The sequence below is a fragment of the Artemia sp. Qi Xiang Cuo genome, chromosome 15, assembly GCF_049724085.1.
Source record: "Artemia sp. Qi Xiang Cuo chromosome 15, ASM4972408v1, whole genome shotgun sequence".
Taxonomy (NCBI): Eukaryota; Metazoa; Arthropoda; class Branchiopoda; order Anostraca; family Artemiidae; genus Artemia; species Artemia sp. Qi Xiang Cuo.
The window spans coordinates 43,814,022-43,840,153 of record NC_142808.1 but is presented as its reverse complement, the minus strand read 5'-3'; the positions used below and the strand labels follow the sequence as shown (position 1 = coordinate 43,840,153).

Genomic DNA, 26,132 nt, shown 5'->3' with positions numbered 1-26,132 from the left:
ATATTAGAAAAGAATGAAGGAAATTTTAGAACTCTTTATATGAAATTAACTAAAAAAACGAGTTTTTTTAACTGAAAGTAAGGAGCGACATTACAACTTAAAACGAACAGAAATTATTCCGTATATGAAAGGGGCTGTCTTCTCCTCAACGCCTTGCTCTTTACGCTAAAAATTTTATTGTTTTAAAAAATAAAGTTATGAGACAGAGTCAAGCTTTAGCATAAAAAGCGAGGCGTTTAGGAGGGGACAGCCCCTTTCATATACGGAATAATTTCTGTTTGTTTTAAGTTTTAATTTCGCTCCTTACTTTCAGTTAAAAAAACTTGTTTTTTTAGTTAATTTCTGAACGTTTTTGAATTAATGCAGTTTTGATTTTGGCTCACCGTACATGAATAATTAAAACGAAATTCGCATATTAATTTTCCTTTTTTTGGCTAATTGGCTTTCTCGGAATTTTGTTCTGACGTAGCCTAACTTATGAATTAACTTACGTAACGAATTTCTATATTCGTATGTTTTTATTACGTATATTAGGGAGTTCGCTCCCTAGTCAATTCCTCGCTCTGTTTACGTAATTACGTAAAAACAACAAAAAACAAACGCGGAAAGTCAATGTGAAAAGAACCAAAAAACCAAAGAAAAAACCAAAAACTTAAAAGATGAATAAACTTCAATAAAAGCCAAAAATTATAACAATTAAAACCAAATACCTAACGTTATTCGCCAATATCTGTGATTTGCATAATATCCAAAAAATTACGAACTGCCATTGACGGATACTAACGAACAACTGAGGAATAAAAGAAAAGAAAACAATTCATTCACTCAAAAACAAAACGAACCAGCAATTAAACAAGTTACAGAACTATGACATCTGATGAAATATTCGCTTTGTTGTGTTTTTTCAGTATTTTCATTTGGCCTTTAAAAACCCCATTTTTGCTCGTTTTTCTTTATGTTATTTCAGGCCAATGTGGTTTAAGAAATTATCTACTAGCTTCATGGTGATGTATTTACAATTTAGAAATACTTTGGAATGTTAAATATTGAAAACTTGTCTAATAATCATTAAACGAGTTTAATGAGCGAATTAATTTTAAAAGAATGAATTTAAATTAATTGAATTAAAAATGAGGTAATAAAAAAGACGAATTAATTGAAAACGTTTTGTGGGATCGCAAGTGATGGATAAAATTATTAACTCTAGGTTCATTCATTTCTGAAAAACACGTAGAAGAAGAGAAGGAATAGAGACACGGATTAACTGGCAGAAATAAAAAGTGAATAAAAACATTAAAGAAAAGAATTATTCCCCTTAAATCTGTCTGAAGATGTTGTTGCCATAACTTTACAGATATGTATACCTTATGCAGCTTATGAAACCGTTCTACAGTATGTAAATTATAGAAACTTGCATCCGTCTTATTGAGTTAATCATGAACTGTACTTCAAATAAATAAAACAATTGGTAAATAGAAAAATAATAAAAATATACATGAAAAAAACTAAGCAGCTAGAAAGGGATAAGTAAATATAATTGATTTCAGGGCTTAAAAAGGGAACTGAAATACCTTTTCTAATTTTTAAGTGTATTGTCGTGCAAAATAATTAAAATCAAGGTTTTTCCTTTTCAATTTTAAGCCCTTAATTCAATTATTTTCATTGAGCCCTTTCTAGCTGCTCAGAATTTCGTCTTCATATTTTACCAGTGGCTGACAAAATCCTCGTTTTCTCACCCTTTTTTGGTTTTATTTTTCATTTATTATTTCCTTTCCTCTCTTACCTTCATACGTCAGAATTTTTTTATTCAGAATTTTGAGTATTTTTAAGAGGAAAGGAGTTTATGGTAAATAGAAGGATCCCAACGTCATTGAACATTATTTTTGTTGAGTTTAGTATATTTTTACTACAGCTTCGGAAGGATTAGCCTATGATGGACGAACACCATGAAAAAAGAAAATGGCTGGACAGTATTTTGATAGCGATAATTCGTTGTAGAACACACCAAAATTGTTTCCATTTAATTAAACTGCTGAAACCTAACCCGAATATTCCCCCGTTGACATTTTTTCCCCAGGTGTAAAATAAAAATTGTATTATTAAATTTTAAATTAATGAAATAAGTTTTATACCTAAAACCTTCGTAAGAGTGTAATCTTGATATGTATATACTGATATATACATATATACTTAATTTGTTTTTGAATCGCTAACATGGTGAAACATACAAAAGAAATTTCGTTATAGTAGTATTATATATAAAAAAAAAACCAATTTGTATTGGTTGGAGTCTAGTATTTGTTTTATGAGTAGTAAAGGGGTCGTCAAGGTTGAGTAATAGCACACGATGAGTTGGAGAGTTCAAGCATTTGAGTCGAAGTTGGTATGTCAACTCTTGTCTACGGCTACCAATGGATTTCAAGTTGACATTTTCGATGCCTCTTATCACATGTTGAATAACTTTGTCCAAGTCAAGTTTCTACAACTTTTTTTTACTGTCTCAACTTTTCCGTATTCCGTCTGAAGTCTTTTTGTCCAAAGAAAATTTTTGAAGTCATCCAAGATGTCCAAAAATAATTTTATGTCAAAAGCTCCATTTCTGAACTATTTTGTGAGGGAAAAGGGCATAACACATGTTACGAAAAAAAAAGTGGCTCCCAAATATCTTCAGACCTATATAAGTTAAGAGAGGGCCGAGTGGCCTGATAGAGCTTGCTTATTTAATAAGGCAAATCGAAAATTGAAGTTTTACAAAAATACCACATAACGTCTGTCGTATTACCAAATTCGATGAATAGGATGAAATATCAACATATATAACCCACATGTATTGTGATATGGTTTGTTTAAATTAATCATATACATAGAAACACTAGCGCCAGTTACAATCTTATAAGTAATCTACATTCTTTTAACCAGTTTTTTTTTTTCGTAGGAAAATATTTTTTTTTCGTGGGAAATTTTTTTTTCTGACTGATTTTTTATGTGTTTAAGTATTTATTTTAAGTATTAAGTATTTTAGGATTATAATTGGGAAAATTTGTATATTATATGTTAAAAATTAGAAAAAATCGAGAATCCAATTTTCAATAGAAAAGATCTCCTTAAGTAGTTATGTATTTTATGTTAGTAGTGAGTGCTTAGCTTAAGGAGGTCTAGCTTTCCCTTGAAGGTGTAGTTGTCTTTGGGAATGAACACACTGTTAATGTTTGATTTTTTACGAACGAAGAGCGTTTGCTGTCCAGTTTCACGTTCACGAATTCTAGTTTGATGTTAAATTTATATCAATTTGAAAACTTATTTATGAATTTTCATGAGGTGGAACAAACTAGCAAACGATGGAACTGTAAACAAAGGAGAATCCACGGTTATTTTATGTTTAAGCAATCATTTCATGAAAGTGCTCTAAATTTATGAGTTAAAAAGATTCAATACCTTGAAATCATTTTGCGAGCCTCAAAACCTCAGCGTTGGGTGAAGTCAAAACCTCAGTTTTGCGAACCTCAGCGTTGGGGGACCGTCTCAAAGTCAAAGCAAACGATGAGAATTCGGCCCATTAGCAAATTCTCCCAGGGGAGTAGCCACCATTGAGAGTATGTGGTTTCACTAAGAAATTGAATGAAAAATACAGAGAGATTTTACGTCCCCTGCGTCGGCAGGGTTTTCAGTCAAAGTGGTAGCACTACAGGGAACTCCTAAAAATGCAAAATTTATCAAATGATTTTGCCCTTGAGCTGAGTTAGGCATTTTTCTAGCGAGTGTGCGAGAACATTTTGAAGGTATTGCCCTTTCCTTAACGTTAAAAAGAAAATTCCGTTTCTCCAACCGAAAGAAAAAATTACACTTTCTAATGATGTAAGTTTCGTTAAATCTGAATATCTTTATCTCCGGGGAAAAAACAGGAGACCCTAAATGTTTTTTCCAACATTTGTGAGAAAGTAGGCATCAGCTATTAGTGTTCTGTCGTTTATTTGGTTCGTTTATCCAAGTTCTGCAAGTTATGGCAAGATCGCCCAATCAATTCTAAGTAGTTTGGCCACACAAACTAAAAAAGGTTATACTGGACGAGATAGGGTGGTCCTTTGAGGTTTCGAATCCTCTTAAAATAATCTGATAAAGCGGTGCGTAGATCTACATGTCAAACTATTTTATTTTAATCTAAGGAGGGGTATTTTTTTTTCGGCGAAAATACTAAGAAAATTATTTTTCGAAATCTAGAGGGCAGTTAGCCCAAGTGGCAGCCCTGGCGGGGCAAACAGCTAAGTAGATTTAAACCGTTTCATTTTAGATTGTGCGGAAGCAGAGGATGGAGTACGACTCAATAGCAAAACTAATAAGCCAATACCCAAATCGCAAGGAAGAGGAAAAGCAACTCAAAGAAACTCGTAGGCAATTGGCAGATTCTGAGGTATGCTTTGGCCCTTTTTAATATCTTTAGTTTTTCTCTTTTTCTGAGCATCTGAGGAAGTGTCTTTCTCTTTTTTTATATCTTTTCGCACATAGCGAAAAATTTAGAGAGTTGATAATCCCTGATATTCGATTTTAAAGCCATAGCCAGTGAGTGTGGTACTAGATTCATCCTTCTCCCCCCGTGGCATGTAAACAGTTCTTTAGCTTACATATGAGTGCTTTTCGGGCCTTTTCTGGAGATTTACTTCCTTGTTAAACTATTGAAAGGTAATAGTTTATTTGTAATTCATATCCTTTAATTTCCTCTCGTGATACACACTATCATCACAAAAATCGATTTGTAATTTCTCCGGGCTACTTAATTTATTCATATTTATTATGTAATATGGTTAATCCCCATTAAACTTACATTTTGCATGATTTAAGCATTTTGAAATTAGTAAATTTCTGTAATTCATTGATTCTTTTTCCCCTCTTCATTACTAAGTGTTGAGATACAGGATCCACTGAGTCTTGTGGAGTGAGATGAAAAATGTCGAAGATGTATATGACATACGGAAGGCCGGCGAGAGCTCATATTGGCTCCAGGGGAGGAATTAATTCATGTTCCTCCCACTCCACTCCCTATACTTTTTTATTATGTTAATTGAAATAAATCTGACTAATCATAGCAGTGTCTTCGGTTATTTGAAGGGAAGGGCTACATGCAACAATTTCATGGTGCTCTCCTGCTATTACGTTTTTGGTTTCATATAGTAGCATAAATAAATTTTCTTGATTTGTAAAACGTTTATCCATCTTGGAAGAATGGTTAGTATGCCAGACTTCCGAGGTAAGGGTCGCTGGTTCGAGTCTTGGTGATGGCTATTGTTTGGTTTGAGGCGGGGGTTAGTTGCGTTTCCCTGTAAAACAAAGGAAAAGTTTTCCCAGCTTCAAATGGGTACCTAAGGAATCTGCGGGAAAACACGGGAAACGTTGGATGATTTTCCATAGAACTTTCGGTCGAGGGCAGAGTATGTGGAGATCGACACCTACGCTTCGCGGGCCTCATGGGTATATATGTGATTTTTTTATCTACGAAATGTTAATATATAAGAAACATTAAAAGTCCTGATTACGCGGAGTTTATATCTAAGTTTAGTACCAATGATTTCATGTGTTTCCAATGATTCCAATGGTTTCTAGATTTCACTCAAGTTTCTGAGGAGCTTGCTCAGACAGTTCAAATTGAAGGCTAGTTTCTCAGCAAAAATCCACACAAGCGACGTGACACGTTTGTTTGCTTGCTCAAAAATTCTTTCAGAAAAAATGGAAAATGGCTGTTTTTGTTTTCTTTTCTCTTTTGGGTGGATAAAGGTAGTAGATTATTCCTAAATAAAAAGTGTTTCAACCATAAATAAAATAATTGAAAAAGGTCGCACCCGGCACCCTGAGGCATTTGGGTCATTATTGACCCAAATGCCTCGACATTAGGATCCCCCCCTCCTCCTATGTTCTTGATCATAACTTTTAAACTCTATTTGGCGTGCATTTCAATTGACTGCTTTTTTTCCTTGATTTGAATTTTTTTTTTTTTTTTTTTAATAATAAGAGTGTGTTTTTTTTTTGTTAGCAGCAAGGCTTTTAATCCTATAAGTATATATAAAATACGATTTTCGGTTGTCTAACAGAAAAAGAAGATACAAAGAAAAAACACTTTCATAGAGTTAACGCGTTTCCAAATAATCAAAATGCACGCCAAAATTTGAAAATTGCTTGCACAATAAACTCACTATACTCTTTTATAAGAATCATTTTTACCGTTACACCTTCTGGTACTTCGAAACCGGCCCTTACTGGGCCTTTTGGCCCAGTTTAGCCCTTTGTTACCTGACCATTGCATTTGATATTAAAACTGAGAAAACACCGAAAGATATAACACAACATTTTATGTTAGATTTCCTCTTAGTAGACCAAATTTGGATCAATGTTAACAAAATGATGAACAAAAAGAATTTGCATCAAATCAAAAATTTGCTCGTTTTGCACTGAATTCGAACTTAGCTTGTATTTGCACTGAGTCGGGTGCATAGTTTTTTGCCCTACCTTATCAAAATTCTGCAGTTTGGGCTTAACACAATTTTCACCAATTACGGGACTTACATCATTCTTACACCCTGATACTCCAGCTATTAGTGATATGGTCCTGCCGTCGATAAATAGAATTTTACTAATAGAAGACTGTTGCATATACTATTTTAGTATAGGTTACAGTTTTAGTATACGGAACGATGGATTCCTGGCGCCGGTAAATGGAAGTAAAAGAATACTGTATTGTGTACTATTTTATGAGGATCGGGGAAAAATTGTTATGCCTATCCAACATTCGCATCTCCGACGCCACCACATTCCAACCAATAATGAACCATTTCGGACTACGGCTTAAATTGGTTTTACGACAGCTTTGGTAAAAATGATTAGATTTTGGACGATGATACGATCTAATCCAGAATGTGGGCTTCATTACTTGTGAAATATGTTAAAATGAACAATGGTTTAATTGGTTAAAAGGGTTAGAGGTGAATACTGCGCCATTTGGGGAGATATTAGAGACTGTAGCACTGGGGGTGTTCAATTTGTACCATTTTAGAAGATATTAGAGGCTACAGCATAGAGGGTATTTAAATTGTACCACTTTAGGAGATATTAGAGGCTATAGAACTGAGGTGTATTTAAATTTTTATTGTGCCATTGAAAATTATGGCATTTTAGGAGATATTAAGGTAGCACTGGGGGTATTTAAATTGTACAATTTTAAGAAATGTTAAAGGATATAGAACTGGGGTTGCACCATTTTAGGAGATGTTAGAGGCTATAGTACTGGGGTATTTAAATTGTAACATTTTAGGAGATATTAGAGACTATAGCACTGGGATATTTAAATTTTTATTGTGCCATTGAAAATTATACTATTTTAGGAGATGTTATAGGTATCTTCTAAAATTTTAAGTTAAAAAATAAACTTTAAAAGTTGATTTTTTTAACTTTTTAAAAATTTAAATACCCCTCAGTGCTAAATGTTTTGAATTTAAACTGTTTAAAAGCTTAAATACAGTCTAAGAACTTAAACACCCCAGTTATATAGCCTCTAACATCTCCTAAAATGCCATAATTTAAATAGCCTCTGTGCTATGGTCTTGCCTCCTATATCTCCTAAATTGGCATGTAAAGGAGGGAGGGGGGAATATAATGGAAGCTGGATGCAAGGAATGAATGCTATGCAGCTGTTGAACTTACATCGCATAAGCATATAGTATATAAGTATATAATATCAACAACTTAAAAAACAAAGCAAAATGATTGCTAAAAAAGAAAATATGATGCTTCCAGATGTAAGCATATCTTTTGATATGTAAACTCAAAATGGACGAATTTCGTATATTGAATTCAGTATAAAAAATAGGTACTAGTATGGTATAGTCCCGACCTAATATTCTTCATCTAAGTAGAACCTGCTTCTCTGACGCTCAATCCGAATGAAATATACCTAAGTATGATAAAATATAATGCTTTAGAAACAAATTTGGGTTACATATTTGCACATTAGGGGATGGGGGTAAAATATAGCGAGTCTGCATGCCTAATGTGTTAGATATAATTATTCTGCATATTATGAAGTAAGAATTGTTTTCTAACTTCACACTGTCCAAATACTTTACCCCCCCCCCCCCCCTAATGTGCAACTATATAGCCAAAATTATATATTTCCCACCTATTCTGTCACTTCTTTTTGTCTTGTCTCACGTTAAGCTGAAAGAAACTAACAAATAAACGGTTCTACAATGCGTCAATGGATGAACAACTTGAATGTTCGGGGCTATTTCATACAAGTACCAAAAAATATTCTTTTGATATAGGTTAGACTCAATTGGGCGGTGTTTTCGTTTTTGAAATTAACCTACCTGAACAACTTTTCAAGGTTTGGCAATCCACTAGGTATTGATTAAGAAAAGAAAAAAGTATTTGATCAGATGACTCGTTTTGTCACCTTGGTGCAGTGTTTTTCAAACTCCTAGAATTTGCTGCCCCTTTGTGTTTTTTGGAGACTAACGTGTCGCCCAGAATATAAAGACTAGTTATTCCATTATTTAATTATTGAATGAAACCAGTTCTTATAACAATTCAGTTACCTTGAGCTAGTTGCTTATTCATAATGGCTGCATAAATAGTGGTGCATAATGGCTGCATAAATAGTGGTGCATAATGGCAGCATAGAGTAGCGTGAAAACTAAACTATTTTTTTTTTTAAATTAATATTTATTTTGTTTAGTTTAATATTTATTTATTGTGCGTATTATTAGTATTCATTTCTGATTTAATATTTATTTTACTCTACCAGTTTTTACAATTAAGACCGCCCAAGGCACCCCAGTATAGGCTGCGGAGCGCGCCAGGGCACCGGGGCGCTCACTTTGAGAAACACTGCCTTGCTGTGACATACATAATATATCGTATATACATATTAAATGTTATATATAAAATATATATATAATACATCATATATATCGAAAATGTATATATATATATATATATATATATATATATATATATATATATATATATATATATATATATATATATATATATATATATATATATATATATATATATATATATATATATATATATCTTATTTTCAGCGCAAATTGAGAGATCTGGACCAGAAAATTGAGTTGAGAACAAAGCAGTTCATGTTGTTGATGGATGCGTTGTATATGCTCGAATCAACGTTAGAGAACGAAGACGAGAGTGGCATTGAAATCGAGAATGAAAAACTTGACGATGTTTCACTCGACTCATCAACAGAGTTTATGGAACACTAATTGTATTTTTGGTCCTTTTTAATCTAAATACTTTTGTAGCGAAAAATCCCAATCCCGTTTATTTCTTTATTCATCTTCAGTTTTCATTCTTTAGGCTGTGATTTTTTGTTGTATTCAGAGTCGTTACTGACCAAAATGTTGGGAGAAGGGGGGGGGCAATGTATTTTACCAACTTGTTTGGGTACTGGTGCATTTTGCGGGCATCGCTACTGTATCAAGGAAACCAGTCACGAAACCCGTCAAACGGCCTATTTGCAAGAGAAAGCTATAGACAAATGATTGCAAAGCCGTGGTTTCTCAATGAGTTACAATATTTAAACGATTGTTTTTGGAGTTTAGGGGGGGGGGGTACCTAGGTTATGTTACGTATTTAATATATTCTATGCTTTACCCCCCCCCCCCCCTAATGTGAAAATATATAGCCCAAATATATTTTGGGCTATATATCCTATTTTATTATATTTCATTAGCATTAAACAAACTTGACTTCTTCGCAGTGCCCGCATAATGCACAAGTACACTTGTTTGTTATTTTTACGGACTGATTTAGGCGATATTGCTATTAAAATTACTTCAGTTTTTGTTCTTTGCCAACCGAGACTGACCTTCTTTAATTTATTTTACGTCAAATATTTCAATCAGCCCATTTTACTCTAAAAAAAAACAAAAAAAAAGAGCTGACCGACTTTTTTTTACGGATTCAAAAACTTTTACAGGCTGGATGAAAAAATTGGGGAGGGGCATCCCCCCTACCCCATACGTGACACTCCTGGTAGTCTTTGGGCTAGTTTGATAATCCAATGCTAAAGGGAAAAAATTACCAAAATGTGAAACCACGAATTTAAATTTTGGGACTCATTGCGCGGTTGAATGGGGCGATAATGGGGGTGACATATTTTGTGGATTGAATTTGACGGTAAAATAGCAGAATAGCTGCTGCCCAGAAGGAGACTAGAACAAAAAGAGGCATTTTTACATTGCTAATCTTATGCTCTTTTCATGGTCAGAGTCGCGTTTGTGACATTAAACCTGATGAATTTTATATGTTTGGAATCAGCATGAAATACATGAATTATTATTATCAACATTCCTTTTTTTAGAGTTTCTATTACTATTGGGTCGAGTCGCTCCTTACTGACAGTTCGTTACCTCGAATTGTTTGATTGATCCGTAGTAAAACCGCTTATACTTTGTAGACTCCAAATATCCAGTTTAGCTTCAGTGATTGTGCTGAAAATTGGTTAAACGAATTATATTTTCAACATATTAAAAATGTGAATAATACTGAAAGGAAGCATGATGATCTTATTAATATAAATATGCTGCATATTATAAAGTAATAATTTTATTGTGTTACTTTTGTTTTGTTTTTTTAAGTTTGATTGCCTGTATATCCTAGGGCTATTTATGGGACCATCAGGGGGGATGGGAATGAAATATCAAAAACGCCACTTTAACCATAAAAAGAGCCTAAAATTGGAAAATCTCTTTGTCCTAGCATGTCTCCGTCTGGAGAGCCGCTATTCTGGAATTTTACCAAATTTGGCATTGAATTGAGAACGAAGCAATTCATGCTGTGGATGAGCAAGGTATATATGCTCGAATCAGCATTGGAGATAAAGGAGGCTGGGATTAAAATTTACAACAACAAAAATGCATGACACTACACTTTACTTTTGTTTACCTTTTTTCAATTTAAAAACGTTTTAAATATCAAATTCTTGGTAAAACCTTTTTTTCTTTATGTGACTAGTTGTTTTTGTTTAAATTTTAGGCTGTCATTGATGCTGCGTTTGCACTAGTTAGATAATTGAGTGTAAGTGGGAAAAGACTCTCTTTTCTTATCCGTCTTCAGTTTTTATTTTTTAAGCTGTAATTGTGCTAGAGAATTCGGTTTAAATGGAGTAAGACTTGCGAACATATGAGACTCTCTAATTCAAATTTTGGGTGCACTGCAGTGATGAATAAAGCGAAGATGGGGTAAAATCATATATTTTAGGAGAAAAGAAAAATAATTATGGTTCCACTAATAATTGGTTGTATGTGAAAATCAACTTTATATTTTTCATTGGCAATGCATGCATTTGTTGGGATCGGGGGTGGTAGTTTTTTTTTAATGAAAATACCAAATGTGTTTTTCAATGAAAATAACGGTAAGTTTTTTCAAAATCTGATTACGAAAAATAACATTTTTCGGGTATTTTCATTTGAAAAAAAACCTTGTTTTGCAAGTTGCAAGTGCAAATTCAAAAAGTCGAAAAAAAACCTGATCAGAGGCAACGCTATAGCGTTGCCTTTAGTAAAGGTCATATGTCTCCAATGTTATATTATTATTATTATTTTTTTTTTTCCAGAGGCACTTATTGCGGAAGGGGTCGTCGTTAAAACTTCAAAGGAGGCTCGTTCAATTTGGAATTGAGAGTTCTAGTGCCCTTTTTAATATTCGAAAGCGATTGGAGGGCAACTAGCCCCCCCACCCCCATCATTTGCCCCAACACATCCAATCAAAATTTTGAGTTAGCCATTTTTTTCAGCGGAGTTGATTTCCAGATAGAAAATATATTTTTGAGGAGGATACTCCCCCACGACCTACAGAGCAAGGGCATTAAGATATTCCCTGGGGGCATAGAAGGTTTTTATAGGAGGTGTTGTCGTAAAAACTTAAAAAAAAAGCCCATTCGGTTTGAGATTCAAAGCGCAAGTGCCCTTTTTCATAGTCAAATGATACTGGGGGGCAAATAGCCCCCCCCCCACGCCACGCCTTTTCGCAAACACATCCCATCAAAATTTTGAGATAGCCATTTTGTTCAGCGTAGTTGATTTTCAGATAGAAAATGTTTTTGAGGAGGACAATCCCCCACAACTCTCAGGGCAAGGGTTTTAAGCTATGCCCTGGGGGGATATAAGGTTTTTATAGAAGGCGTTGTTGTAGAAACTTCAATAAATGCTCATTTGATTGGAAATTCAAAGGGCTAGTGCCCTTTTTAATAGTCGAAAGTGATTGGAGGGCAAATACCCCCCCCCCCCCGCCCATCATTCCCCCAAACGGATCCAAAGAAAATTTTGAGATAGCCATTTTATTCAATGTAATTGATTTTTAGGTCGAAAATATGTCTTTGAGGAGGTCACTCCCCCACAATCCTCAAGGCAAAGGTTTTAAGTTATACACTGGGGGCATATATGGTTTTTTTAGAAAATGGTGTCGTAGAAACTTCAAAAAAGGCTCATTCGATTGGAAATTCAAAGGGCTAGAGCCCTTTTTAATAGTCGAAAGTGATTTGAGGGCAACTAACCCCCCTCTCACGCCCACCTTTTCCCCAAACACATCCAATCAAAATTTTGAGACAGCCGTTTTATTAAACGTAGTTTTAAGGTCTGGAAATTAGGTCTTTGAGGATGACAACTCCCCCACAGCCCTCAGGGCAAGGGTTGTAATTTAAGGATTCTCCGAATCCTTCATATTATTTTTTATGGAAGGGATACTCGTATAAACTCATTTGATTGAAAATTGAGGGCTCATTTGATTGGAAATTGAAAGTTCTTGTTCACTTTTTAAGATTCAAAAGAGATTGGAGGGCAACTAGCCCCCCCCCCCCTCCTCCACGCCCTAAATGCATCAGATAAAATTTTGTTAAAAATAGTTGAAAGGTTAAGTAACAAAACTCTGGCGTCGACAAAACCCCCCAGGACCCGGGGGCAGGAAGGGATTCTCGTATAAACTTCAGAGAAGGCTCATTTGATTGGAAATTGGAAGTTCTAGTCCAGCTCTTACGAGTCAAAATCGATCGAAGGGCAAATACCCCCCTCACACCCTTTTTCCCCACCCCTCCCGTTGAACTAAATCTGTTTATACCTGAAGGCCCAATGAGAGTTAGAATGTTTTGGTATTAACACACACCTATCTGCTCTCCTCCCTGACAAGGAAAGAAACAGAGAGAGTAAGGCAGTGGCGGATCCAGGGGAGGGGCGAGGGGGGCGCCCCCCCTAACATAGTCTAAAGTAATATAATTTACTTAATTAACGCAAGATTGTGTCAATTAAACTTGCTCTTAACAAAAGTTTATCGGATCAACCTATTTTGCGCCCCCCCCCCCTTAAAAAAACCTGGATCCGCCCCTGGTGTAAGGGCACTATAAATTTTAATTTGTAATTCAATGAACCCCGATCCAAAGTTTATGCGACCACCTCTTTCACATAAAGTGCCCCTGGAAAAATAAATAAGTATTAATTCACTGAACCCTTATGGCTCTTTACTTAGGTAACGTTATAGCATTGCTTCTGACCTAAAAAGTTGAGTAGAAATTTCAGTTTCCATTTTTATGAGTATCCGAAATTATCTGAGGGGAATATGTTTGGGGAGCATATTCTACGGCTGGGAAATTTCTGCTGGGTGGAATTTAACCCGGAGGAATTATCAGCAGTAAAACAAAGTGTTCTTTGAGGGGCGAGGAATTTCCAAGGGGTGGGTTTGCCAAATGTGGATTATTCAGGGAGGGGACGACTAAACCCATTCGATAATATTCTAAATTTTACATCTGAAAGTAACGGGAATAAAGAATCAACGGAAATCTCAGAGATAGCACTTTGGGTTCCTTTAGATGATTTGTTCGTGTCTTTTGAAAAAAGACATTTTCAAAAGACAGATTAATTTCATTTGTTTTACTTTCTCTGTGGTTGGTCAATTATGCATGTGAGGGGGGAGACTTCCCCCCACCACTGTCTCTGCTAAGGTTTCAGTTTTTATCCCAAGCCTTAAAAATGAACGCAATGCGATAAAAGTATAACTCAAAATAACACATATAGAATAATATATGCCCATAACACGGAACAATTAATCAAAATTGCATATTATGAGTTGAGGCTCACCCAAATGATGGGCCAGGGGGCTCACCATTCCAGAGTCTATGAAATTAAACCTGCAGTAATTGAAAATATAAAGTATTTTTGCGTATTTTAACGTCCTCCACAACTCAAACGGTCGAAGATTCTACAGCCCAATGAGTCTGTCTGATCTCCAAAATCGGGAACAGAGGAGAAAAGCGAAGTTTCGCTCCGTATTGGATGATGAGTCTCCAACCTCCCCCTCTCATACTGTCTATGCTAAAGTTTTCTTCCTTCTGCCAACTACGCCGCCCCCGCCCAAAAGACTTTAATGAGGTAAAGTTTTGTATGGAAAGAACACATAGTAAATCTATTATAATTATCCAATTATAAGGTTAAAATACATACTCTGTGATAGATGCAAAATTGCTTTGGCACACAAAATCCTATTAAGGTCACTTCCAAACAGTCGTGATCCCTTTGTGCCAGCAAGTGAAATGGTCAAAACACCCTTATTGGAGCTATTTTTCCAATCCATTCATTGTTGCCAATCGCTGTCCACAAGTTATGCAAGCTATCTATTTTTCATATATAAGGTTTTATCAAAGATGTAATCGTTTAGACTTTGAAAAAAGCCTCATTCAATTTGAATTGAAAGTTCTAGATCCTTTTTATAAATTAAAGAATAATCGGACAGTAAGCAACCCCCCCCCCATGCAATAAAAACTTGAAAGTTTTTTCAATCAAAAACGAACAAAGTAAAGGCCACAAAACCTGCAAAAATGAAATGCAAAAAAAAGGATAAGAAAAAAAATTTCAAAACCAACAGTTAAGAAAATACAAAAAAATCAAAGGTTGTAAAACTCAACAAGGAAACAATAAGATAATTAACATTGTTTTAGATGCACTCTCTAGAGAAGGAGCGATTCCTAGGATTATCGGTGCTCTATTAAAGCTCATTATTATACCTGCACACACTCAGAGGGAGGGGACGGAGCCTCATGCCAGATATGGGATGGGTTGCAAAGTTCTCAAATCAGCAAAACGACAGGCAAGTAAATATAAACTATGAGAAAATCATGAGATTTGATAGAGGGAGATCGTAGGCTACTTTCCCTTGCCCAAATTTATTTTCTGAACATGACTTAACATATTTGTAATTTTTATTTAAAATAGAAACAAATAAATTTGAAAGGGGCGAAGACGAGTATTGATCAAAATTAATTAAAAAAACTCCGATAAATAAGTTTTTCAAAGAAAAGTAAAGGCCATTTTAAACTTAAGCTCAGGAGATATGAATACCTCTTAAAATACAAACTCAAAACGACCAGAAATTGCTATTAAAGAATAAATGAAACCCAAAACGACCAGAAATTAAATAAACAATCATAGAAAAAAACATACAACAAGAAATAATATAAATGAATAAATAGATCTTAGAGTGAGTAATGCTTAGATTGAATATGAAAATCAAGCTTAAAACGAAAAAAATATTTTGCTATTGAAGTATAAATGAATCTTAAAACGAACAGAAATTAAATAAACAATCAATGGGAACATACATACAATTTGTATTAATGTAAATGAATAAATAAATCCTAAAACAAGTGAAACTTAAATTGAATATGCAAATCAGGTTGGAATCGAATAAAAATAACTACAAACAAGAGTTTGCGTATCGCCTCACTGCAGAAGACAAAGATGTACTGCGTCGGTGGCGCCTTATCGGAACCTATGTTAGTCTTGAACATTTTTCGAAAGTATAAACAAAATCAAATTGAATATTATATATATAATGATATTAATTGTTGAAAGAACCATCAGTTCAAGATTTTTTTTCACTGTAATTTTTATTTTCATTTTCAATGCTGTAAGAACTGGAAAAGAATAAATTTGTAATATAAGAGTAATTCGTTTTCAGTGAAGCGCCAATGACGCAGAAGGCTTTAGGTTTTTGCCGTTAAGGAAGGGGTCAGTATCCAAATTTTGTTTGTAGTGAAACTTTATTTATCTTGACCAATCTTGGAAAGAACTAATAAATTAAACTGAATATTTGATGTATAATGATATTAATTGCTGAAAGCTCATCAGTTCAAAATTTTACTGTAATTTTAATATTTATTTTCAATATTGAGTACAAAAGAAAACATTTGTAATATAATTCGTTTTCAGTAAAGCGCCAATGAAGCGGTAGGTTTTAGGCTTCTGCAGTGAGACGATACCCAAACTCTCACTGCATCGTCTGTATCGTCACTGTATCGTTTTTTTCTTGGAAAAACTTATTTATCGGAAAGTTTTTTTTTAATTAATTTTGATCAATACTCGTCTTCACCCCTTTCAAATTTATTTGCTTCTATTTTAAATAAAAATTACAAATATGTTCAGTCATGTTCAGAAAATAAATGTGGGCAAGGGAAAGTAGCCTACCATCTCCCTCTATCAAATCTCATGATTTTCTCATAGTTTATATTTACTTGCCTGTCGTTTTGCTGATTTGAGAACTTTGCAACCTATCTCATATCTGGCATGAGGCTCCGTCCCCTCCCTCTGAGTGCGTGCAGGTATAATAATGAGCTTTAATAGAGCACCGATAATCCTAGGAATCGCTCCTTCTCTAGAGAGTGCATCTAAAACAATTATAATCATCTTATTGTTTCCTTGTTGAGTTTTACAACCTTTGATTTTTTCGTATTTTCTAAACCGTTGGTTTAGAAATGTTTTTTCTTGTCCTTTTTTTGTTTGCATTTCATTTTTGCATGTTTTGTGGACGACAGCTTATACCCGATGACTTGTCACACTATCAAAAATATTCTGTTGAAGGTATACCCCAAGAATTCAGTTTATAGGACATTATTTCTCAACCTTTTTAAATGAAGATACAACCATCAAACAGTTTCTGCCGAATACAGATCGTACCTATTTCGTAGTTGAGCCTTTTCTGAGCAAAAGCGAAAATATATTGCATTGTCACGTGCAGGCACGTACGCAGGAATTTGTTTGGGGGGGGCCAAATCCTTCAAACCCATTATTCTGTGAGAAAAATCGGAAAATTATGGGAAAATGAAAAAAATCGTGAGATTTCGGTGGGGGGGGGCGGGCCCGGAGGCCCTCCCCCTGCGTACGTCCCTGGTCACGTGTGCAAGACCCTGGCTGATAAGCGTTAGGAAGTTACTCAAAATTTTTAGGTTGTTTCCCCACGTTTCAAAATTGAATTACAAGTATTATAATACCGTTGCACAATATATACCATACCACTTTCTTATTTGCATTCCTTTTAAAGAAATCAACAGACGGGTTTTTCAGGGACAACCTGCCTCTAGTGACTATTCCCAACGGAGTTTTCGGAACCAGGTAAAAACCACGGAAGGGGTTGTTGTAAATATTTTTTTTTTCTCTTTAGATTCTTTCCTTTTTTATTTAGTTATGGTTTACTCTTTCCCTTTTCCAAAGTTGAGCACGAGTTATGATACATGCGATTCGTTTGATTATTCTTCATCTTTTTTTCTAATGGTCATTGACCAGTATCGTATCCGCGATCTCTGTTCGCGAGGGTGGGGGGGGGGGGTACAAAAAACGCAACAATTTTTTTTACATTTTTTTACTATTGTGAGTCAGACAAACACTTCGGAGAGGGGGGAGTTATGACCGAGTAACCCCCCTCCTCCCCCTATGGATAAGGCCCTGCCATAGACTTCTTTCTTCAAATTGTTTCTTTAAGAACTGTCTTTTGCGTACATTTTGTGTCACAGACATACATTTCTTAGAAAAGGAGAAGAAAGAAGACCAGACTTCAGGACTTTATTCTTCTAGCATTAGCAAATTCGTAGTCGATATAAATGGCAAAAGAGCGAATTCACTTTTAAAAAGTAATTTATTCTTAAAAAAAGAAACCACTCAACACCAATTCATTGCATCTAACCTAAGCACAGCATAGTTATAAAACAAACCCCGTAGTAGACATAACTGCTAATATCTTTGACCCTTACAATCAAAGTTATTAAGTTGACTAGGTAGTTTCTGTGCTCCAAGTTAGTTTTGCTACTCCTCAAGCTATGTGACACAAGGCCTCGTACTAACTCAAGAAAATAAATATCATTTGACTGCCATCAGTTTCTTGAATTTAGGATATGGGCTTTTTAGTTGATACTATTTAAGGGTTTTCTTCCAGTTCTATATCAAGGGGTGGTTGGAACTTTGTGGCCTCAAATTGACATGTTAATATACTTTGTCCTTTGACAATTAAATATCAAACTGAGCATTGCTACTACGTTGTTTTTAGATAAATTTTGCCACACTATTCTCTTGAAGGAAAGGGTTTGCTTGCGAATAAAGAAAGGAAAAAATTACCGGCCTCTATCCCACGTTTATAGCTTGAGCTAGCGAAAAATGTCGCTGACGAAAGTACTTGTGGAGTCCTACTTTATAAAGTTGAGACTATTGCATTATTCTAGTTAAGCTGGGTCCCGCTGCACCGTCAGTGACAATAGTAGTTTTTATCAATTCTAAATCCAAACAGCATAAGTAACTTACAAGAGTGGGAATCAGCGATAGTGTCGACGAAAGATCGTCAACATTATCCAGCGTTTGCCGTTTCTTAGTATTTTTTCCAGCGTAAAAATTATCAAAAATCAGTGTAATAGGTAAATACGTGAACTATCTCAGTTTCTGTAGAAACTACTGCCTGTTTTTACTCTTGGTAAGTTACTCTGGGTGTAATTCAAACTGCGAATGGTGACTAGTGTAATGCATATTATAGTTGAAAAGGGGAAGGGAATTCTTTCCTGACTGTACTGTGCTTGGTAACAAAAAGAATCTTTTAAGCTACGTTTGAAATTTTCATAGCGAAAACAACTCTTAGAACAAAATTAAGAAGCATACAACATATATCGAGGGTTGCATTATGGACACACAGCATCAAATTCCTATTCCCTTGAAATACGTTTGGATTGTAGCCAAAGCTGATAATATTGGTATGGATATATTTTTTTAAAAACTTCTCTACTCTGAGCATGAGTTCATACATCACATTTTCCATCATAATTACTAAAACATAAACATTCCAAAAGCAGTTAAACTTTTTTGAGGTCATCAGTCAAATTCTAGAATTAAACTAATTCTCCAAAACTTAGGGCAATAGAAAGAGCACATCTGAATTTTTAAGTTCAGAATAAAAGGTTTTATGCAAATTTTATGGTTTCGTCTTAAAAACCGAAAAAGTAAACCTACGGTGTTGTGTTATAATTAATATTCAGAAAACAATTTTTTCAGCCTTCACCAAAATGTCATAAGAATCAAATTCTAAAATATCACAAGCATGTATGCTAACTTCCTAAGACAAACAGCCTTAGGATGATGATGCTGTATATACATAAATGCTAAAAGAATCAACAAAGAATTTAAACTTCAAAAACAAATGCACTGAGTGCTAAGGAATCATTAGAGTAAATTGTAAACGGCCTTCACTATACAATTTGAGCTAATACCGTACTTCTCAAGAAGGGCCTCAGGGGGACCAGATCGTGGAACCTCATTGACTGCTAGACGTTTGACAGTAATGTTTGTATCAGTCGACAGGGCAGATGCTACAGCTTCACCAATACCACCTGCAAAATTACATCCTTTCATTCGTTTCAAAACACACTGAAAAAGACGTATGTACATTTACGAAGTTTACTTGTAAAAAATATTTCATTTATTTAAAAATATTCTGCAAAAGATGTATGTATATATACGAAGTTTACCTGTAAAAATATTACGAATCAAAACTTTTCATTCCTAGCCTAAGATTTCTGCACCAAGGAACCAAGCTTTAAAAAATAAAGACAGTTATATTTTTTTTTCTTAATCAATCGCAAAAATAAATTATCGTCATTTTTCTCCCGCAATACGTAGTTTTTAATACGAAGTAATTAAGAATCTGAACTCCCTTCACAGGAAGGTTTTGACTAATAAATATCTGTCATGCGAAACGAATTCATTGGATGCTAAAACCAGCTTAATATGTTTAAAAACCAATCAGGCTTAAAAAGGGCGGTATTATTTGTTTCTACAGAAATAAGGTATAATGTGAGCGACTAGCGAAAATATAAAAATAAACCAATTGAATAATAGCTCAGTTTTTAGCACGAAGGAATAGGATAATGAGCTCTCTTTCGTAGAAACTCGGATAAAGAAGAACCTCGTTAGTGATACAAGTTCAGGGCTAAAAGTTATAACCTAACAAATGTAAGAATATTAGAGGGTAGGATGACATATTACATTTTTACCACCCTAAATATAGTGAGTAGCTTATTTCTTAAAAATTCCAGAAGCCTCTGTTTGCTCTGAACGTTCTTTTTCTGAAACAGTTGCTTTTTTTGTAGGTTAGGAGAAAAGACGGGAAGTTAATTATTGAAGCGTATTTTAAATCAAATAAAATATAAGTCCGTATATCTTAGTTTCACATCTGAAAAGCTTTTGAAAGTCCTAATATATATTGTGGAGCTGATCTAATTGAACTTATGATCGTACATCCTTGAAGGTTGGGATTCAAGCCCTGGTGTGACCAATTGTTTGGTTAGAGACGGGGACCAGTGGCATGACAATGTGAACTCAGCCAAGGTGTGCGGAAGAACAGTATGGCTGGTTTACATTGCACTTCTTGGCCCAAGGACCATGAAACGGAGGTTTAAACTATGAAGCCCAAACGTTTCTTTTTTTTCCTTCTTTTGTTTTTTTAATATATAATATCCAAATTGGGTTAGTTCACTTTGTCCCAATATTAAGTGAAACTCAAATATAGGGTCTTTATTACATTACCAGCTGAAACTTAGTGATCTTAAAAAAATTTTGGATCTTAAGGGAATCTTAAAATGGTTTATTGCATGCTCTTGGTAACATATCTCTTATTTTTTAATGCTTCCCGATAAGCCTATATTTTTGAAGATCACGATATTTGCAAGCAAATTAAGAGATATTGTAACTATTCACTGGGAACTGAACCTCATTCTCTTTAGAAAGGATCACAATGAGCAAATGAATTGCAGTTTTTTATTTCATTTTTCTTATCCCTGGGTATCTGATAACAGGTGAACCGAAAGTAAATAGATTATTCGATGTAGTTCTCCTAAAGTTTTTGATAGCAATTTTCCTAAAAGACAAGAAAAACGTGCTAATGAGAGACTCTTATAACGCTTTCATTTACTATTGTGAACCATGTGAAATGTAAAAACCTAAATAGCGAATAATGCAAATAGACGATTTTCCAAAACGACAAGAGGACCCGGTGCATGAAAAGACGTGAATTTTTAGACCCAAATGAACGGATTTTCCCCACTCCAATGAGTTTTTCACTAAAATTTTGCCTGGGAATCTTTCTTCTCATTTTTATTTGCCAGCAAATGAAAATAAAAAAAAGCTTACGACTATATGGCAAGAACATAATGCATAAGGTGTGACTTTTTTCATTCTAAAATAATACTCAGGTCTCTTCCCTCAACCAATTTATGGGTACGATGCTGCTCTTACGCAAAGAAAAATAATCGAAAAAAACAACAACAACATTCTTGCCTCTAAGTATAAGTCGAAAAAATCTGAAATAAAGAGCCACCAGCATATCTTCATAACCCCATCGCTATGCATTAGAATGCAACTCTACATGACAGCAAGCAGGATAGGGAAATTACCCCAATAATAACACAAGGACATCCCATCTCCAAGAGAATTGGACAATCATTCCCAGAAAACCAGTGTATACATAAATGCCGATTAAGCCAAAACATGGCAGATCAGGCCCGTAAAGCATGTGTTGTTTCGAACGTTCATTAGTAACTCAAATTAGTCTCTCAAAAAATACAAGTACCCGTTTTTTATGTATTTTCATTTCAATTGTAAATTGCAAGGTAGTTTGGTTTAACAAGTTGTGTATACAACACGCAGCTAAGTTCGTGGTCATAAAAAAAACTTTATAAAACAACTTGAACTCTTCACACACGTCTCTAAACGAATAAAGATTCTCCCGAGTCATTGATGGCGCTGAATCGACGTTTCAGATGCTGGGTCTTTTCTTTAAGGACAGGTGGCAAGCCTGTCACCCGGCCTAGTGACAGCTGGACTCAAACCCCATGCTCAGTATTGCCAAGCAGAGCATCAATACACTGTGCTACAAAAAGGTTGAATAAAGTCTATCCATGCCAGATAATACTTAGAGATGCTACATTACAAAAAAGGTTCTTTCTTGCTAGACCATTGGTTGAGCCAATGACCTGATTTTCTAGAATATTCTGCGATTTTAATTTTAAGTCACCCTCTGGTGAGGGTGATTTAACTCACCCCCTAGGCAGGGGGTGATGATACAATAGAATATACTTTTGCTAATTTATATATTTAAACCTAGAATTTTTAGTTAAACTTAAATATTAAAATAAAATTTAAACTCACCCTCTGGATGATAATCTTCTCCAACAGTGAGTATCTTGCCACCAACCCGCAGAGCATGAGCTCGAATGGTGTCGGCATCCAAGGGTTTAATGGTGAAAGGATCGATGACACACACATGGATGCCGTTACTGGCCAGGGTATCAGCCGCCTTCAGACCTTCGTGCATAGTTATACCCGCTCCAATAAGGACAACCTTGTCACCAGGGTTCTCTCGAACTACCTTGGCTCTTCCCACCTGTATATGTAGAACAAGTTAACTTTAGAATATATTCTTGATTAATCTAACAGTTCTTGAAACATGCACTGGCCATTTAGATATTTCTAATCTTCTCATTGATTGCTCTTTTTTGATGCGTCTGCGTTATAAATTACTAGCTTGAGTGTCCATATATGTGGACGCTAGTATATGTGGCATCGAATAGAATGAATGTTTGTGTGTCCTGTATGCATTACTACACTGTTAATCTGATAGCCAAGAAACTATAAAAAAGTTATAAATTCTAGCGAAGGTATAAAATTCCCCCCTCCAAGGTCATCTTAATCTTTCGAACACTTTTCGTGCTGACTGAAATTAGAGACCCCTGAACACAAATACTTAACAGTTGCTTTCATTCACATTATTTGAGCATTAATTATCCAACAACACCAGACGGGTAAGTTTATAATCCTAACTTTATTTTTCAAATAGTTTTGAATTTAAAATACGATCGGTAATTTACATGCGGGGAAAATCTTCGAGAGGAGAATTTTCCACCCATGAGGAATATACCCGCTGCAATGAAAAATAACCTTGTCACCAGGGTTCTGTCCAACTAACTTGACTTTACCAACCTGTTAATGCAGAAATGTTGAACTTTTGAGGGCATTTCTGACTGGTTTCATAGCTCCTTAGACATACGTGGCTTTTAGAAGATTTCTTAATTTCTCTTTTATTGCTCTTTTTTGACACGTCTATGATATTTGACACGTATAAATTACTGGTATGTGTTTCTTCGTACCCGTATATTTCTTTATTTATAGAATATGTTAATTTATTTTTAAACTTTGGGCTAACAAGTAGTTCACCACAGTGAGGTTTGAGTTGATGGCAAAACGGCGGAACTTCTGTTCTACGGTTCCGAACTTCTGTCTTTCTTCTGAATTTCGAAACTCTTGCCTACATTTAAGGCGACACAATACTTTAAAACCATTTTGTGAGCATCAGTGTCGGCTGACCGTCACAAAGACAAAGGGTCCATTAGCACATTCTTTCAGCTATCATCGGACTCGCTATTATCAAAAAATGTCGAGAATTTCTGGTTCGACTGAAAAGACAGTCAAATTTTACTTCCCCTTTGTCAGCAAGTTTGTCCGTCAAAGCGCCTAGCACCATAGGGAACTCCCAAAGCTGAAAAATCACTTCAATGATAATTTCTTTGAATTGATTTTTAACGTTTTCCCAGAAGGTACCTTAGAAATTATTTTGGGATTGCTTTTTCCTGAACTTCAATCAGAAAATTCTGCTCTGTTAAATCGAAAAAAAAATTCACGCTTTCTAATGAAGTAAACTTCATTAAAACTGAATTTCTGTATTTCCAACACAAAACTCGACAAGCAGAATAGTTTTTCTAAGATTTCCGGGAAAGTAGCTGTTAGCTTTTAGTTTTCTGTCGTTTATTCGGATTTCTTATCCAAACACAACAAGTTATGGACTAAATAATTTTCGCAATATACTATTATTATTATTAAATAGTTAAGCCTCACAAACTAAAAATGTTTATAATGGATTAGATAGGCTGTTTTTTTAACAATCGCATGGCCTTAAGTAGGGTATTAATATATCCATATGTATCCTTTGTCTATATTTAATCACTCTTGACATTGATTTCTACAAATTAAGAAAGAAAATGTAATAAACAGGGAATAATATACTTTTACATAGTAGGCTATCCATAAATCTATCTTTGGCGACGCTACCTTCTAAAATTTTAATTTCAATGACATCATAGTATTACTCAGAACCAGCCATTTTTGCATAAATCCGAATAAAGACGAAACTTGGCATTCAGGTACATAAGTATCAAAATATTACAGTTTATCCTATGCACTAAGTATTGCACACCCTTCCCCCTCAGACCCACGAAGCCCTCGTCCAAAACTACGGAGATCCTGACTGATACAGCAAATTTTTAATGGTGGTAAGACTCCGCCAGTAAACCTTTATTAAATTTGAAACAATGATCTATCGTACAAAAACTTGGCAAAGGGAATTTACCGGAATTCGGCAAAAGAAATTTACTGGAATTTAGCAGAGGAATTTTTTTATTTTAATGAAACTTCCATAAAATATGATTTTTTTTTATTCACAAATATGTTAACGACATGAAACTTGTTTATTTTAATGAAACTTTCAGACTGTTTTCGCTCTTTACGATGAGATAGACCTGCTTACTTTAAGACGTCAGGTATAAAAAAAAATTTGCTTTCATCTGCCAACCACCTAACGCTAACACACACACACACACACACACAAAAACATAAAAAATCCGGGGAAAGTGTTAACTGTTATATAGCGTCATGAGATTTTCATTGTCTTTGAAATTTAAAAACAAGACTATGACAAATTGATAAGAAATTGCAAAACATAAGGGTTCAATGTGATAACTTATGAAAGAAAAATGTATAGAAAAATCACTAGAACTAGCAAAGTCACTAGAGAGTTGCAGCCGCGTTTAAAGACACGAATACACTAACATCTCGATCATCAGCGGATGGAAAACCTGCTGTGCGGATCAAACACGATCCTCTAGAGAGTCGGATTATTTTAAGAAATATTCAAGTTAATCATTAAATTAACAATAAAAAAATTATTTTAAATATTTAAAAAATAATAATAATGTCCATGCAAAATTAAAATATGAACTATACAGCCCATTGAGGTTAAAAACTGACAAATTTCGTTTTCAGATATAATAAGGATTTTAAATGTAACATTATTTTATATAATTGATAAGAGTATTTAACTTCTAGCCAGTCACGTGAGGTTCTACGACAGGCAACTGAAGCCTGCCCTAGTACTTTTAGAGTCAGTTGGTTTCTAATCATCAAAAGAGAGTATACGTTTTTTTCATGCCTGAAGGCGAGCGAGTATTTCTCGTTGTCGAGATGGTACAAAGTCAGGAAGTGGGAAGTCAGTTCATTAAAAGGTGATACATTTATGACTTGACTTACTTTAACTCGCTTATTCACTTACTTTTTCACGCTAATTCATTTAACTCGCGGGCCCCCTTACCCGTATAGCCCTGTGGCAGCTGGGATTGAACCCAGGGTCCTGTGTCGCCAAGCAAAGATCAGTGCACTGCGTTATCACAGATTAGAATTGATGTTACTTGAAAAGGTTCAACTTTTTCTATTCAGGAACAAGGTTAATCGACTCCTTGATATTTATGATGTAAACAAAAAATAAATAGAAAAAAATGACACACATCTATCACGACAAATATGGCAACAAGTAACACACAAAATGCAGGGGTTTGACATTCAACCACCTCTCCATCTCCTGAAATTAAACCTTTGAAAATATTCGTGTTTTTTCAATCACCAATCTAAACCATCTCGCTCCCACCCCAAACTTTACACTTA

At 34.8% G+C, this 26,132-nt stretch overlaps 3 protein-coding genes across 3 annotated transcripts in view; 1 reads left to right on the top strand and 2 right to left on the bottom strand.

Annotated features, from left to right (window-relative positions):
* Window positions 1-9,345, top strand: part of thoc7 (THO complex subunit 7) — a 30,480-nt gene extending 21,135 nt beyond the window's left edge. Inside the window, exons 4-5 of the mRNA XM_089101012.1 lie at window positions 4,289-4,408; window positions 9,090-9,345. Of these exons, the coding sequence (XP_088957138.1) occupies window positions 4,289-4,408; window positions 9,090-9,272 (303 nt within the window). The 3' untranslated portion in view covers window positions 9,273-9,345. The remainder of the gene's footprint in view (window positions 1-4,288; window positions 4,409-9,089) is intronic.
* Window positions 1-26,132, bottom strand: part of LOC148943700 (uncharacterized) — a 296,754-nt gene that overhangs the window by 150,091 nt on the left and 120,531 nt on the right. The gene's annotated exons all lie outside the window — the stretch shown is intronic.
* Window positions 17,878-26,132, bottom strand: part of LOC148943703 (transketolase-like protein 2) — a 40,036-nt gene continuing 31,781 nt past the window's right edge. Inside the window, exons 10-11 of the mRNA XM_089101815.1 lie at window positions 22,512-22,746; window positions 17,878-19,696 (exon numbers count right to left, since the gene is read on the bottom strand). Coding sequence (XP_088957941.1) covers window positions 19,530-19,696; window positions 22,512-22,746 — 402 coding nt within the window. The 3' untranslated portion in view covers window positions 17,878-19,529. The remainder of the gene's footprint in view (window positions 19,697-22,511; window positions 22,747-26,132) is intronic.